The 12,633-nt window shown below is 50.9% G+C and overlaps 3 protein-coding genes across 3 annotated transcripts; 1 reads left to right on the top strand and 2 right to left on the bottom strand.

Annotated features, from left to right (window-relative positions):
* Nucleotides 1-404: 404 nt before the first annotated feature.
* Nucleotides 405-7,811, top strand: ALTATR162_LOCUS7889 (uncharacterized protein; the record flags this gene model as incomplete). The annotated part of the gene is made up of 5 exons (XM_043315517.1): nucleotides 405-1,273; nucleotides 1,327-1,772; nucleotides 1,841-2,209; nucleotides 3,195-3,502; nucleotides 4,467-7,811. 5 exons carry the CDS (start codon nucleotides 405-407, stop codon nucleotides 7,809-7,811), a joined length of 5,337 nt encoding a protein of 1,778 aa, XP_043171452.1.
* A 214-nt stretch (nucleotides 7,812-8,025) lies between these two features.
* Nucleotides 8,026-9,576, bottom strand: ALTATR162_LOCUS7890 (uncharacterized protein; the record flags this gene model as incomplete). The annotated part of the gene is made up of 1 exon (XM_043315518.1): nucleotides 8,026-9,576. One exon carries the CDS (start codon nucleotides 9,574-9,576, stop codon nucleotides 8,026-8,028), a length of 1,551 nt encoding a protein of 516 aa, XP_043171453.1.
* Nucleotides 9,577-10,363: 787 nt separating this feature from the next.
* On the bottom strand, nucleotides 10,364-11,308 carry ALTATR162_LOCUS7891 (uncharacterized protein; the record flags this gene model as incomplete). Its single annotated transcript, XM_043315519.1, has 3 exons — nucleotides 10,364-10,396; nucleotides 10,447-11,007; nucleotides 11,054-11,308. 3 exons carry the CDS (start codon nucleotides 11,306-11,308, stop codon nucleotides 10,364-10,366), a joined length of 849 nt encoding a protein of 282 aa, XP_043171454.1.
* Nucleotides 11,309-12,633: the final 1,325 nt, after the last annotated feature.

Below are 12,633 nucleotides of genomic sequence, written 5' to 3' on the forward strand. Positions count from 1 at the left end.
CTCTTTCAAGATACACCTAAGGTTTGCCCGCCCTTTTGAATGGCTTCTTGGACGGCTCTCTTCTCCTTCTCCCTTTGATTAGTATCTCGAGGAAACGAGGGGATTGAGTTATACATTCTTGTACTTTTTTTTTTCCAACTTGTCTTGCTTGTTTGATAGGCGGTGCCTACGTCCCCTCCTTTGACTACTATTACATCTTTACTTGCTTGTTGGAGCGTTCTCTGCAGGGTCAGAGGTGACGTTTCCCTACCTGCATATACGGGCGTTACAGCTTCGTCATCACAGTAGTACCGTATACTGCAGAAAGCCGCCCGACTTGGCCGATACCCTACATTGTCCTTCTACACGAACGCTGATAACGAGTACGCCGATCACTTCAGTCCACCAAGTCTTTGACATTCGACATGCTGAACCAGGCTGCGAAGAAGTTCTCCAAGATGCATGTTAGACGGAATCCGAACCTGTCTATACAGGCGACAGCACACTACTCACAACTAAGCCCGCCACCCCAGTCTGCTACCTCGAGTGCTTTCCTCTCTCCTACGGTTCCTTCGAGACGTGGACTGCTTGCGAGATCCCCGCCGCCGAGCCCGAGCCTTCCTAGTCTGCTGCCGAAGCATGGCAAGAAGACTACACAGCCGAGTCATTCGAAGTTGGTGAAGCGGATACTGATAGGGTGCTGTGGAGTAGCGTTCTTACTCTGGATTGTGCTGAGGCAGATTTACGCAAACTCGCAGGGAGCGGCCACTTATGAGGATGGCAGTGATGAAGAATGGGAGATGGTTGGTGGCAGTCAGTTGCCACACGAGCCTGTTGCTCTTGCGCTCCAGGATGCCAAGGGAAAGATGAGGTGGACTGTATCGATACCATCCGACTACGAGTTTCCACTTCGTCCGGCACAGTACCGTGATATATGCCATCAGTCTATGGAAGTGTCCAAGGAGATTAGTCAGGAAGCAAAGGCTTCGGCTGGCTTTGCCAAGAGAATGTTGAACTACTACCAGCAAGATCAGTATTATATTGATGTCCAAGAAGCGGAACAACAAGGTCTGTTGCCATCAACCAAGGCTACAGGAAGACCGAAAGGCTTTGTTGAGGACGAGGCTATCAAGGATGGTATCTCTACGGAAGGACTCAAGGTCTGTGACAGGACCTTGACATATGTTATGGAAACGGAAGATGCAGGCTTTGGCAACACGCTGATGCGTTTGTGGATGTCGTATGGTTTGGCGAAAGCTGAGAAGCGCGCCTTCTTCGTTGACGACACTCGTTGGTATGTCTCCCAATACCCAACTATCTGCTGCTAGATACTGACACCACTATCAGGCCTTATGGCAAGTACTCCTCTTACTTTCAACCTCCACCCTCCGCCAATTGCCTTCCGCCTCCTCCCTCCCACATTGTCCCATGCCCTCACACCGCCCGCCACATCGTCGTCAGCGGAGCGACGCTAAAATCTACCTTCGGTCACTCCTTCACAGACGAGTGGGAAGACCCAACAAAGATGGGCGTTCAACGTCAATCAAAAATCTTCAACCTCGCCCGAACCGGCTACGAAGCCCTCTTCAAACTCCGCTCAGATGATGAAGCCTACGTTCTCCAACGAGCGCTAGACATGTACGGAGAAGTCAAGAGCGAGGGCGGCCTCAGCATCGCCATGCACGTCCGCCACGGCGACAAACACCCCATGGAATACCAATACCAAAAAGACTACATCCCCCTGGCCCGCTACGTTGACACAGCCCGCGACCTCTACATCGACCTCGTCGAAGGTGGGCTTAAGAAGAAAGCCAAGCGGAATCTGCTCTCCTCCCCTTCTCCTCATCAACGGACCCCTTAGTCCCCCGCCACACAACCTCCAAAATGATCCTCGCCTCCGACGACCCCCTCGTCTACGACTCCCCCGAGCTAGGCCCAAACAGCATCCGCGCCCAAGACCGCATCGTCCTCGCCACAAAAGCCGCCCTCGAAGCCGCCCAATCGCAGCCGAAGAAAAACACTTGGATCGATGAGATCACCGGATGGGAAGGCGGATTTTACCGCGACGTCTTCTTTTCCCTGGGGCAACCCGTTGGTAACGCTGAGGACCTGAAGAAGGTTAATGACGATAAGGTTGCTGCTCCTGAGAGCGCGATGAAACTAAGGGAACTTGTTGGGCGCGCGTATTTGCTTGATCTGAGCGTGTTGGGCAAGGCAGATACGGTAGTTTGTACGGTTAGTAGCACCAGTTGTAGATTGTTGGCTGTTATGATGGGGTGGGGAAGTGCGGTGCGGGAGGGTAAGTGGAGGAACATTGATGGGGCGTTTGAGTGGAAGGGGATCATGTGGTAAGGGCTTGTTTCTGTTTCTGCTGGGTGGATTTGGCTATCGTGGAAGGTGTATGTGTGTGTAGAGATGAATATGAACAGCCCAAGGGTAGCTTGTCTTGCATCTCTTTATTTCATCTTTCTGGACTTCAAGTTGTGGCATGGAGGAGGGTTTCACATTGTACGACGCTTGACAACATTCCATGCATGACGCTAACGACGAACACTCGTGATGCAGAGCGTTAACTATGAACATACCATAATGAGATTGTAGAAGAAAAAATCATGTCTCAAAGCTCTCGAACCGGACGCCTGCGTCAAAGACAGGCGCCGACTGTGCCTCGGTTAAGGCAGTCGGCTATGAGATCGCCGCTATCGACTCCTCACGAACAACATACAAAGGCCACCCCGGTCGTATCTCCACTCCAGATCAGTAATCCCTCTGTTCTATTCCCCGATTGGGAGAATAACACGGCCAACCATGTCTCAGCCGAAAATTACCCTTTACGTTGACATTGTCAGCCCGTTTGCTTACATTGCTTTCTACATATTGAAGGTAAGTTTGTGCACATGTCACTTGCTTTGATGGATATTGGAGATGGTATACATATGTATCGCAGTGCTGACAAAAATCTTCTGGATAGAATTCGAAGGTTTTCAAGCAGGTTGAAGTGGACTATGTGCCAATTCTGCTCGGGGGTTGATGAAGGTCTGTGAGAACACACCGCCGTTGAAAATAAAGAGTATGTTCAACTTCCCGTCTCTGCAAAGAATGTATCTGGTATGGTCCGAGTAAAAGAACAACACGAAAGAGAAATACAACTGCCGACCCAGTGGACCATTATCGGAGTCACGGCCGTTTGTCTACACCTCTAACACACACGCTAGACAAGGACAAATGGATCAACACAGAGCGCCAGCGCTTATCGAAACAGTTCAACGTTCCCATATCGCAGGATACTCCACCCGGCTTCCCAATCAACACATTACCCATCCAACGTGCCCTAGCTTCCCTCTCGCTCTCGCACCCCCAAAACCTTGAACGCGCCATTGACCTTTTCTACAAGAACTTCTGGGCAAAATGGAACGACCCGATCAAACTGGAGAACCTGCTTGCTATCCTTACGACCGTTTTAGGCAGTGAGGAAGAGGCAATGAAAGTGGTTGAGAGGACGAAGACGGAGGAGGTGAAGAAGGTACTGGGTGGGAATACCAATAAGGCGTTCGAGGATGGGGCTTTCGGATTGCCTTGGTTTGTTGCTACGAACAAGAAGGGGGAGACTGAGGGGTATTGGGGCGTCGATCATATGGGTCAGCTGTGTGATCATTTGGGTATTGAGAGGCCTGAGAGTAGGGAATGGCGCTCGTTGTTGTGAATAGATGTACTATGGGCGGATACGAAAATGGATACAGTCGCGGACGATGCCTTTCACGAAAACTTCTGACGAACCTCAGCACTGATTTCCAATTATCCTGCCAATAATGAAACGATGCTCTGAACCATGCTGGAAGCTGATCGAGAACTTGGCTAGTGGTTTAGTCGTCTCCAGATCCAACGATGACCTCGATGATCGGCTCGTTATGGCTCGTATCACACTGGTCGCGTGTTTTCCTCTTTTCACTTTGTTTACCTGGACTTTTAGCCTGCGAGAGTGCGAGCACGATAGGATATAGACCACCGAACTCATGATCTCTAGGTCACCACCTGGTTACGTCAGTCATTACATGTCAACAGTATTTTGGCGGGCCGTAACTACGCTATCGCGACTGGCGTTGTCATCTTCCACAGTACTCGATTGTAAGTTGCCTGCCTGGGAGCCCACTGCCCTAGGTGTCTCGTCTTGTATGCTTCATTTATTCCCTTCCACAACAGAAAGCACAGATATCTTACTTAGTGAAAGTTGTTCTGGCGTATTCGCGAGTCTGCCCCACCAACTAGATCTACTGCCACCGCATTCCTCTATATCGTTTCTACTACCCATACTCATTTTCTCAACCGCCTACCCGCTGTTCTTACGGAATGGATTATTATCGACGAAATGAACTTCCCGAGACAGTCAAGCGTTACAAGACGTACATCGACCAATTTCAGGCGTGGCTGATCAAGGCGGCGATTCAGCGTGGTGTAGAAATCGCAAATGTAGCCACAGACCAGGCTAGAAGAAAAAGGGCAAGAAGGGCTACAGGATACCATTACAGAAACAAGAGCAACTCGTCAACGCCATCGCCGCCACGAGCGTTCCACTCGCAGACACCTCAGGAATCAACGACCTTGACGACGCTATCCGCCTGAGGAGGGAGATAACACAATATCACAAACACAACAATACAGCGGATTTGGGTCATGAATACTTCAACGGGAGCCTGGAAGCGCTCATGGCAGCGTTGAAAGGTCTCATCCCCGGAATAAACAAGGTTCAAGATCACAAGAATGACAAGTCTACCTTTGTGTTCATCCAGATTCCCACCAGGCCTAAGACAAGCCAAGACGAACAGGATGTTTTGTTGGAGAAGCTGCGGAAACGGGACAGATCCGACTTGGAGGAAGACGGCCAGCAACATCGAACTTCGACGCCCAAGGCGAAGAAGAAGGTACCGATACCAGAAACGAATCCGTTGACTGCAGAGGAAGAGCAGTTGCGTCGAGAGTTCCTTGTACTCTGCTTCCTATACAACCTCAACCGTATACGGGATGTTGTTTACGAGGTGTGGGTTCTCTACCACGAGGGTCTCGTCAATGCAATTACGGCGGCTTTGGTGTCTGACCTTGCTCAGGACCATGTACACCAAAACGTCGAGGCACTAGTGGAAGAGCTTGATCTGTTACCTAGAGAATTGGCTACAATTATCCGTCAGCTTTTTGATAAGATACAAACTGCTCCTGATACCAGAACGCAAGGCTTAGCGATAATACCTACTGAAAAGGCATTGCGCCACCTGTTTGGTCTGGATGCTGCCGCTTTGGTCAAGATTTACATTACGGAGACACGCTCAACAGAGAACATCGTCAACGACGACATACGAGAGCACCCTCTCATGCTTTTCTTGGGGTTCTTCGACGTCATTCGCAAGGGCAACCTCAAGCTCCCAAAGTGGGACCACTTCACCAGAGAGATGCTGCTGCGTCAGGATACATCACAAGATTACCTACCTTTCGGCTTGAGCATAGTCCTCGATATCCAGAAAGCAGTGAGCGAAGACTATCGCCGAATGATACGCGACCTTACCGAGCATGGTCTAGATATCGCTAGATGCATTCTTTGCCATGTCGATTACGAGGACCGCATGTGGATGAAAGGAACAAAGCCCGACTATATGTGCAAAGAAGAAATCAAGATCAGCACCATACTTCTCAAGCCTCTAGACAGACTGTTGGAATGGCTACAGGATCTTCTGAACTCCCAAGAAAAGCCAATGACCGCTAGTGTCTTCATCACTGTCCATGCGACGCTCGCAGGACTCTCTATGTGGCACTTCAATCAGATCTACCATCACACTGCGATCATCAAGATACAGTGGTTCATCAACGGTTTGGCTCATCTATATAACGCCGCCTGCCAGATTGGAGGTCTGAATATCTGGTGGCCAGACCTCGACTACCTGATCAATATGCATGGGTCCAAGGTTATGTTCCGGGGCGATCCACCCACTCACCCAAACGACTTCCTCAACCGCTATCTTCTCTCGAGCCACACTAGTAGTCGCACTATGGCCTCGGATTTTCGTAGCACGTGCAATTTCCTACCTCGTGTGTCGAAAGAATTCGGTACTAAGCGCGGCTTACAGACTGAGTTGCCGTTGGATGCTAAGATTCGCGAATACTATGGTCCAAATCCGGACAACGATCGTTGGCTGAGGCGCCACGCGGTCTTCAACTACCTCTACCGACAGAAGGAGGCTACTACGGATACGCCAGACGATGACATCGAAGAAGCTGATCAAGATCTGAAAGACCTGCAAGATACTTTTGCAAATCTAGCGACCAAGATCACGCCTCCAAAACCAAGGCGCAAAGGCAAGAACAAGTCCAGGGTACGCAAACCCGATTTCAACAAGCAAGACGAGATACACGCCAATCTCTTTGGTACCATGAAGTCAGAGCTGCAAGACAGCGAAGTACACAGTAACTTTGACTTCCTTTCGTTCTACCGCCGCGCCTACGACCTCGTCCTGCGTATCCGCGAGGAAGTCCTCATGAGCGACGAAGCCCGGCGCTTCCGAGCTGAAGACATGAATGCGAATCCAGATCCTCCAAACTTTCAACTCATAAACGATCTCTTCAGGGCGTTGCAGATCGAGCCCAAGACTAAGAAAGAAAAGGAGGCGGAAGCAGAGGAGGGCGCTGGGCAGCAGCTTTCGACCAAGGTTGTGCCGTTGAAGCAGATTCGACGTGTTGCTGAGATGATGCTGGATTTGACTCGTGGTAAAGGCGATGTGGAGTTGATGCGCGCGAAGCTGCGGGTTAAGGGAGATTGGGAGGGTCTCAAGGCTTCGTATGCTGCCGAAGAGGCGGAGAAGGAAACGCCTGTCGTCGACGACACTATCGTGCAGGTGGAAGAGGAGGCGGTACTTGCGGTTGCCGAAGATAGGGCCGGTGTTGAGGCTCCACTACGCCTCGACGATGGCGATCATCGAGTCAAGCCCAAGTTTGAGGCGGATGGAGACTCAGAGGATAGCCCGATATATACGCCTGGCAGCCAACTCTTGGGACAAGAACATGCAGAGAACGATCTGGAAGACATCCTAAACCAGACTACTATTTTAGAGATTACAGATACCGCCACCGATGTTCAGGATAACGAGGTTCCATCAGGCCAGGAAGACAGAAAGAACGACATCAAGCGTAGGTACGAAGCAGACGAAGACTCTGAGAAGAGCACAGCCTACTTACCTAGCCCCGGCGACCAGATCGACAATTCTGCCGAAGACACTCGCTCTCAACGCATTCTCACTTTCGTCGCTCGAAAAGTAGAGCAGAGCCATTCCTTGGATGGACAAGTCCGACAGATCATCAGCACCGCAAACTCGACTTCCCTCGCAGCACTCATCCATGCTGACGAACTCTATGACGCAGCACCCATGGCTCGCTCACCATCTGGTATCAAGAATGGAACCAGGCCAAAAGAAGTTTACGACCGCATAACCTACTCCAGCACCACGTCCCGGAAACACCACATCATCACCGTTCATCCTTCCCGTACCTCCAAGGAAACTAAGATTCTAGCTCTATCTCAGCCGCGTAGAGGCTTCTTCCGCCGTCTCACAGGCACTGCTAGTAAACACCACGTCGCATTTCGCTGCTACACTCGATGCGGTATGGCGCGCGCGCTGCATGGCCAGCAGACTCGTCTACAGCGACAGATGGCGATTGCTGTTGTGGAGCTGAAGAAGAAGAAGGCAAGACGGGATTCTGCGGAGTTGGAGAAGGTGTGGTTAGGTGCTGGGGATGGGGATGGGTATATGGGAAAGGTTTGGGAGTCGGAGAGTGATGTTAGTTTGGACTGAGGGTGGAGTAGAAGTAGCAAGTAGGAGAAGAAGGGGTGAAGGTCACAGGTTTGGATTAGGGTGAAGTGGCATCGTTGAGCTAGCATGGCAGTGCGATTGGATCGAGCTACGAGGCCCTGGTAATGATACAACATCTCACGATAAACGATCTAAAATACACACCAACGTGCGTCACACTGAACCCCCTCTCCCATGTAACCCCATTATCCCACACTCACCCCTCAAACATCTTCGTAGTACTAACGTTAATCCGACTCCACCCTTTCCCCCTCCTCAACGCTTCCAAAAACTTCGCTGGCCAATATAGGTGATACAAAACAAAAAACGGCACCGGGTCTTCAAACAAGTACGTTCCATCCTTCCAGCCTACAACATGACTCCAAAAGGTCGCTAGATCGTTAAACGCATTCTGTAGCGTCGTGACGCCGAACAACAAATCGAGAAGTGGTAAGATGACGAAAGATACCAGGTCATGTCCGATCCAGTAGTAACTGTACGTCGGGGTGCGAGGGAAAACAGGACCAGACTTGTTTTTGGAGGTCAAGGGGTTAGGGCTGTCGAATATGGAGAGGTATGCTTCTGCCATCTCGGGAGTTTGCTCGAACAGTACGACTGCCGTGTGAGCGCGGGGGTTGGATTCGATAGGGTAGAATTTTGCAGCCGCACCCTTATCATCATTCTCGACTAAGAAGTCGAAACTCAAATGGCCCGTAAAGGTTTCGCCGCCGTCCTTGCACACGCGCTCGGTGAATTCGAGCATCTTCTTACTGAGGGGGGAGGAGGCTGGCAGCGGTTCGTAGTGCATGAGGAGTTCTAAGCTGGGGCAGCTGGTGAAGGCTTTTACTTTGCCGCCGATGACGAGGGCGTGTGTGCAATATTCGTTCCCTTTGATGAATTGCTGGAGCTGGAAGGGGTTTTCTTTGCTGATGTTGAGCGAGTGGATGTATTGGGCTGTTGCATCTGGAGTACTAAAGGGCAGGAGGGTCATCATGTTGTTCCGAGCCTTGTCGTCCACTCCAATGGGTTTCATGATGAATCGTCGCCTGGGTACCGGTCTTCCAGATTTCGTTGGCGTTCTATGAAGCTCTCCCATGAGCACATCGAGGGCTTCGCCTGGATGAGTGCAGCGGTGCGATTCCGGGATCGGCAGACCAAGGGATTCGATGTAATCGATGAATTTGTCCTTCTCGTGGAACTTCTCAACAACATCTTCCCTGAATTGGATGGCTTCGAACTGGCGGCCTTGTTCTTTTGCTTGCTTCTCTGCTAAGCGGACGACTTGACCGTCTTCTACGGCTGCAACGACACTGGAGCAGCTGATCCATAGGTCCACTTTCTCGCGCTGAATGATTGAGAGAATGGAGTCAATATACGGGTCCGCATCGTCGCCACTCGGTGTGTCCAGACGGTAGTACCTCGCAATAGCGCTGGAGAAGCGACCTGGCGATAAAGCAGAGATGTCGGCGCCAATGATGCGGTGCGGTGTATGCTGAGACAAATTGCGCGCAATAGTGAGGCCCTTGGTCATCGACACCCCCGTGACAAGAATAGTTTTCCGTCTTCGTGCAGCAGCAACATGTTGCTTATCCTCCTTGGAAAAGGTCGCGTTGCGCTGCCCATGGACTTTCGACACTGCAAGACCAACCAACACCAGCGCTGCCGAGAGAGGCGCGCAAACAGCGCTCAGAGCCAGTAGAAGCACATTCTTCCACACATGGCTATAGTAAAATGGCAACACCACGGCATCCTTCTTTCCCTCAGCCATGTCTTCGCCTTGTTGCTGTTGATGAGAATGAGCAGCTCGTGACCTCGGCACTTGTTCTCGCACAGTCTTCACCGTTCAGATGCCTCCCAACACACCACCAACGGCGTTATCTTATCAAGAATAGGACCGAGAGACGTCTCAATTGCCCCTGCGAGAAACTGCAAGCTTGCGCTGTAATGCAAACTGCAAGTAAGGAGGATTTTAGCGGCAGTAGACGGACGGCTCGTAGTCACGAAGTCCGTTCTTGCATAGGCGAGGTGATTGATGTACGTGTGGCTGCGTTCGCCTAGACAAAGTTGTTGGCCTTGGAATGCTGGCTTTGCATGACTAGTGTAGACGTCATCGTTACTTCACTCATGTACGACATTGCGGAACACTAGGAATTCCATGACCTATTTGCGATCTGGATTTAGTGGATTCCGATTTTAAGATTGCGATCTGGCCGCGATCGGCGGATGGGTATTGAGGGGTTCGTACGGAGGATGCCGGGTGTGTGGGGTCCATGTTTGTTTCTTCAAGCGCAACGTGTCATGCTATTGTCACAACATTACGCACAATTTGTGAAACACGAATTCGCAAAGACACTCTGTCAAATGCATAGGAATACAGATTCAAATATTTGTTGCATTGACTTGTGTAGCCATTGAGGCAATACCAGTGGTTATCATGCTGGTAGGTAGCCGATTACCATCACCGTGTCTGAGTCGTTCAAGACCCACCACCACCGCTGAAACTCGCGATTCATAGAGACTAGTACGCGTGTTTTACCAACTCATGATGCTTCCTTCTAACCAACGCATCGTGTGATCTCGATACCATCCTGTGCTAGTCAGTGTATGCTCCCGAGACATCGCCAGTGCTCGAACTCACAGGTACCCCAGTTGGCTCGTAGCTGTTTACCAGCTTACTCTCGTACTTGAGATTCGGGTTGCCTTTGCTCTCGCTGAACTTGGCCTTGCCATATCTCTTCTCATACATCTTGACATTTGTCTCAGCGATGCCGCTGAGGTTTGTCTGTCCACCTTCTCCAGCCTCCTTCACCTTCTCCTCGACACTCGATCTGACATACTTCAAGTACGGCGGGTTTCCGGGCTTGATGACATTGTCCGCTGCCAGCACTGAGCCCTTGGTTATCAGACCAAGCTCTTCACATAGTTTTAGATCCGTGGTGTAGGCCGGCTTGTAGTGGTCCAGGAACATGAGGTCGACGTGTTTGAGTTGTCCCGAAGCTGCCAGTCGTGCGATTCCTTCGTCACTTGAGCCTACGATTACCTTGACAAGGTCGGTGAGGCCTGCAAGATCGACCAAAGACATGATGACGGCCGCGAAAGCGGGATCGCGCTCGAAGCTGAAGTATCGCTCACCGCCTGCTTTGCGTACTGCGTCTGCGAAGAGAATGCAGGAGTAGCCTACATAGCCGCCGAGTTCTACCTGCGTGTCGTTAGAAATGTAGAAATGAGTCCAAGGAGTCTCGTACCATAGTTTTTGGCTTTACTTCCGCGATCAAATCTGTTACAATGCGGCCCTTGTCCTCTCCGACGTTCATGAGATACTTCTTCGTGCGGCCATATTCGTCAATGGCTGCCAGGACATTCTCTGGTGATCCTCGTATCTTCTCAATGTTGGGGTGCGAGTAGACAAAGTGCAGGAGCTCGATTTCCCGCCCATCGTCAAAGAAGGCACCCTCTTCCTCTTGCGCTGCGTATGCTTTACTTTGATCGAAGCTACCCATTGCTGTTGTTGTTCAATGGCAGTATGAATTTGTGCGAGCAGCCGTGAGCTTGACGCGTCCAAGGTCCAAGCTACCAGAGGGTGCCCCTCAACGCGTGTGGTCTAGTGCGGGGCTGTGGTTAGTAATGACGAAATGCATGCAGGAACATGTACGATGAGTGGCACTTGGTTCGGTCGACCGTTTTAGCACGGATTCCGCTTCCGTGGAGTCATCTAGATGTCACTCCTTATGTTAGCACATTAGCAATTGACTCTCTCCAAATTGCTTTTTGTGCAAAACCACATTATTGAGGGTGGGATGCCAATGTAGCTCAGACACTATATCCTGCCTTTTCCATGCCACACCCCCGTGTACGCGTCAAGGCGCCCTTGGCACCGGTTGAGGCGAGTTCACACTACACTATGTGGATATGCGACGTTCATGTGGGGCGGATCATTGGTGCATATACGGTTCTGTATAGTGTTGACGTTGAGTTGGCTGTGGCTGTCGTCAACGATCTAGAGCTTGCTGCACCCGCTAGCCGACTATGGAGCCACAAGGACTTGCCATGACAAGGTACGCTTACCTCTACCAGGCAATATACCTCAGCGATCCTGAATCCGCCAAACTCTATCTACCCGAAGCGGGAACTAGGATCGAAAAGATCCCCTCGAACGTCACATTTTTTCCAGCTTGTCCCATGCACTGAGGGGTAAAAAAAAAGTGCCGTTGTATGGCTACCGGTACTGCACTATCAGCCCTGCGCGCACACAGCACATCTTTCGACTAGCTGGCAAATGAAAAGTCTCCCAACATCTGCCACAGAACGTCAGCAATCGAACGATGCGATTCCTGAAGTGGGAATGAGGTGATTTCGATGATTGCCCCGCAGTTTTATGTAGTGTATCTCAGTCTCTCCACAACGGGAGAGACTCCGTTGTTGGCACTAAATGAATTCGTGGCTCGTGCTACGCCGACTTCGTCCCTAGCTGAAGGGGAAATAGGATGATTCTGCTTCGTCCAAGCCCGCAAAAACCCATGTTACATGTGCAATGTGCAAATCCCATGTGCCGGAACCGGGTTTTACCGCTGAGAGGGCGCTGTTGTTGAAGTCATTTCATCATGGCCGGCCAGTAGGAGCCTAGTTTGGCTCGATGTGAAGTGGTACCAAGTCCAAACAACAAGGGATCCACGAGTGGCCGCATCATGAACGAGAATAACACGTATGGTTGACGTTGTCTGGAGCGCTGCTGGCGTGCGAGAGCCAATGGAGGCGGAGCGTGTACCACGAGCTATGTGAGTAGTCCCAAACGACATCGGTCTGGGGCCATTTATATAGGACAGTC

Source organism: Alternaria atra (genome assembly GCF_907166805.1).
Source record: "Alternaria atra isolate CS162 genome assembly, contig: 28, whole genome shotgun sequence".
NCBI classification, from domain to species: domain Eukaryota; kingdom Fungi; phylum Ascomycota; class Dothideomycetes; order Pleosporales; family Pleosporaceae; genus Alternaria; species Alternaria atra.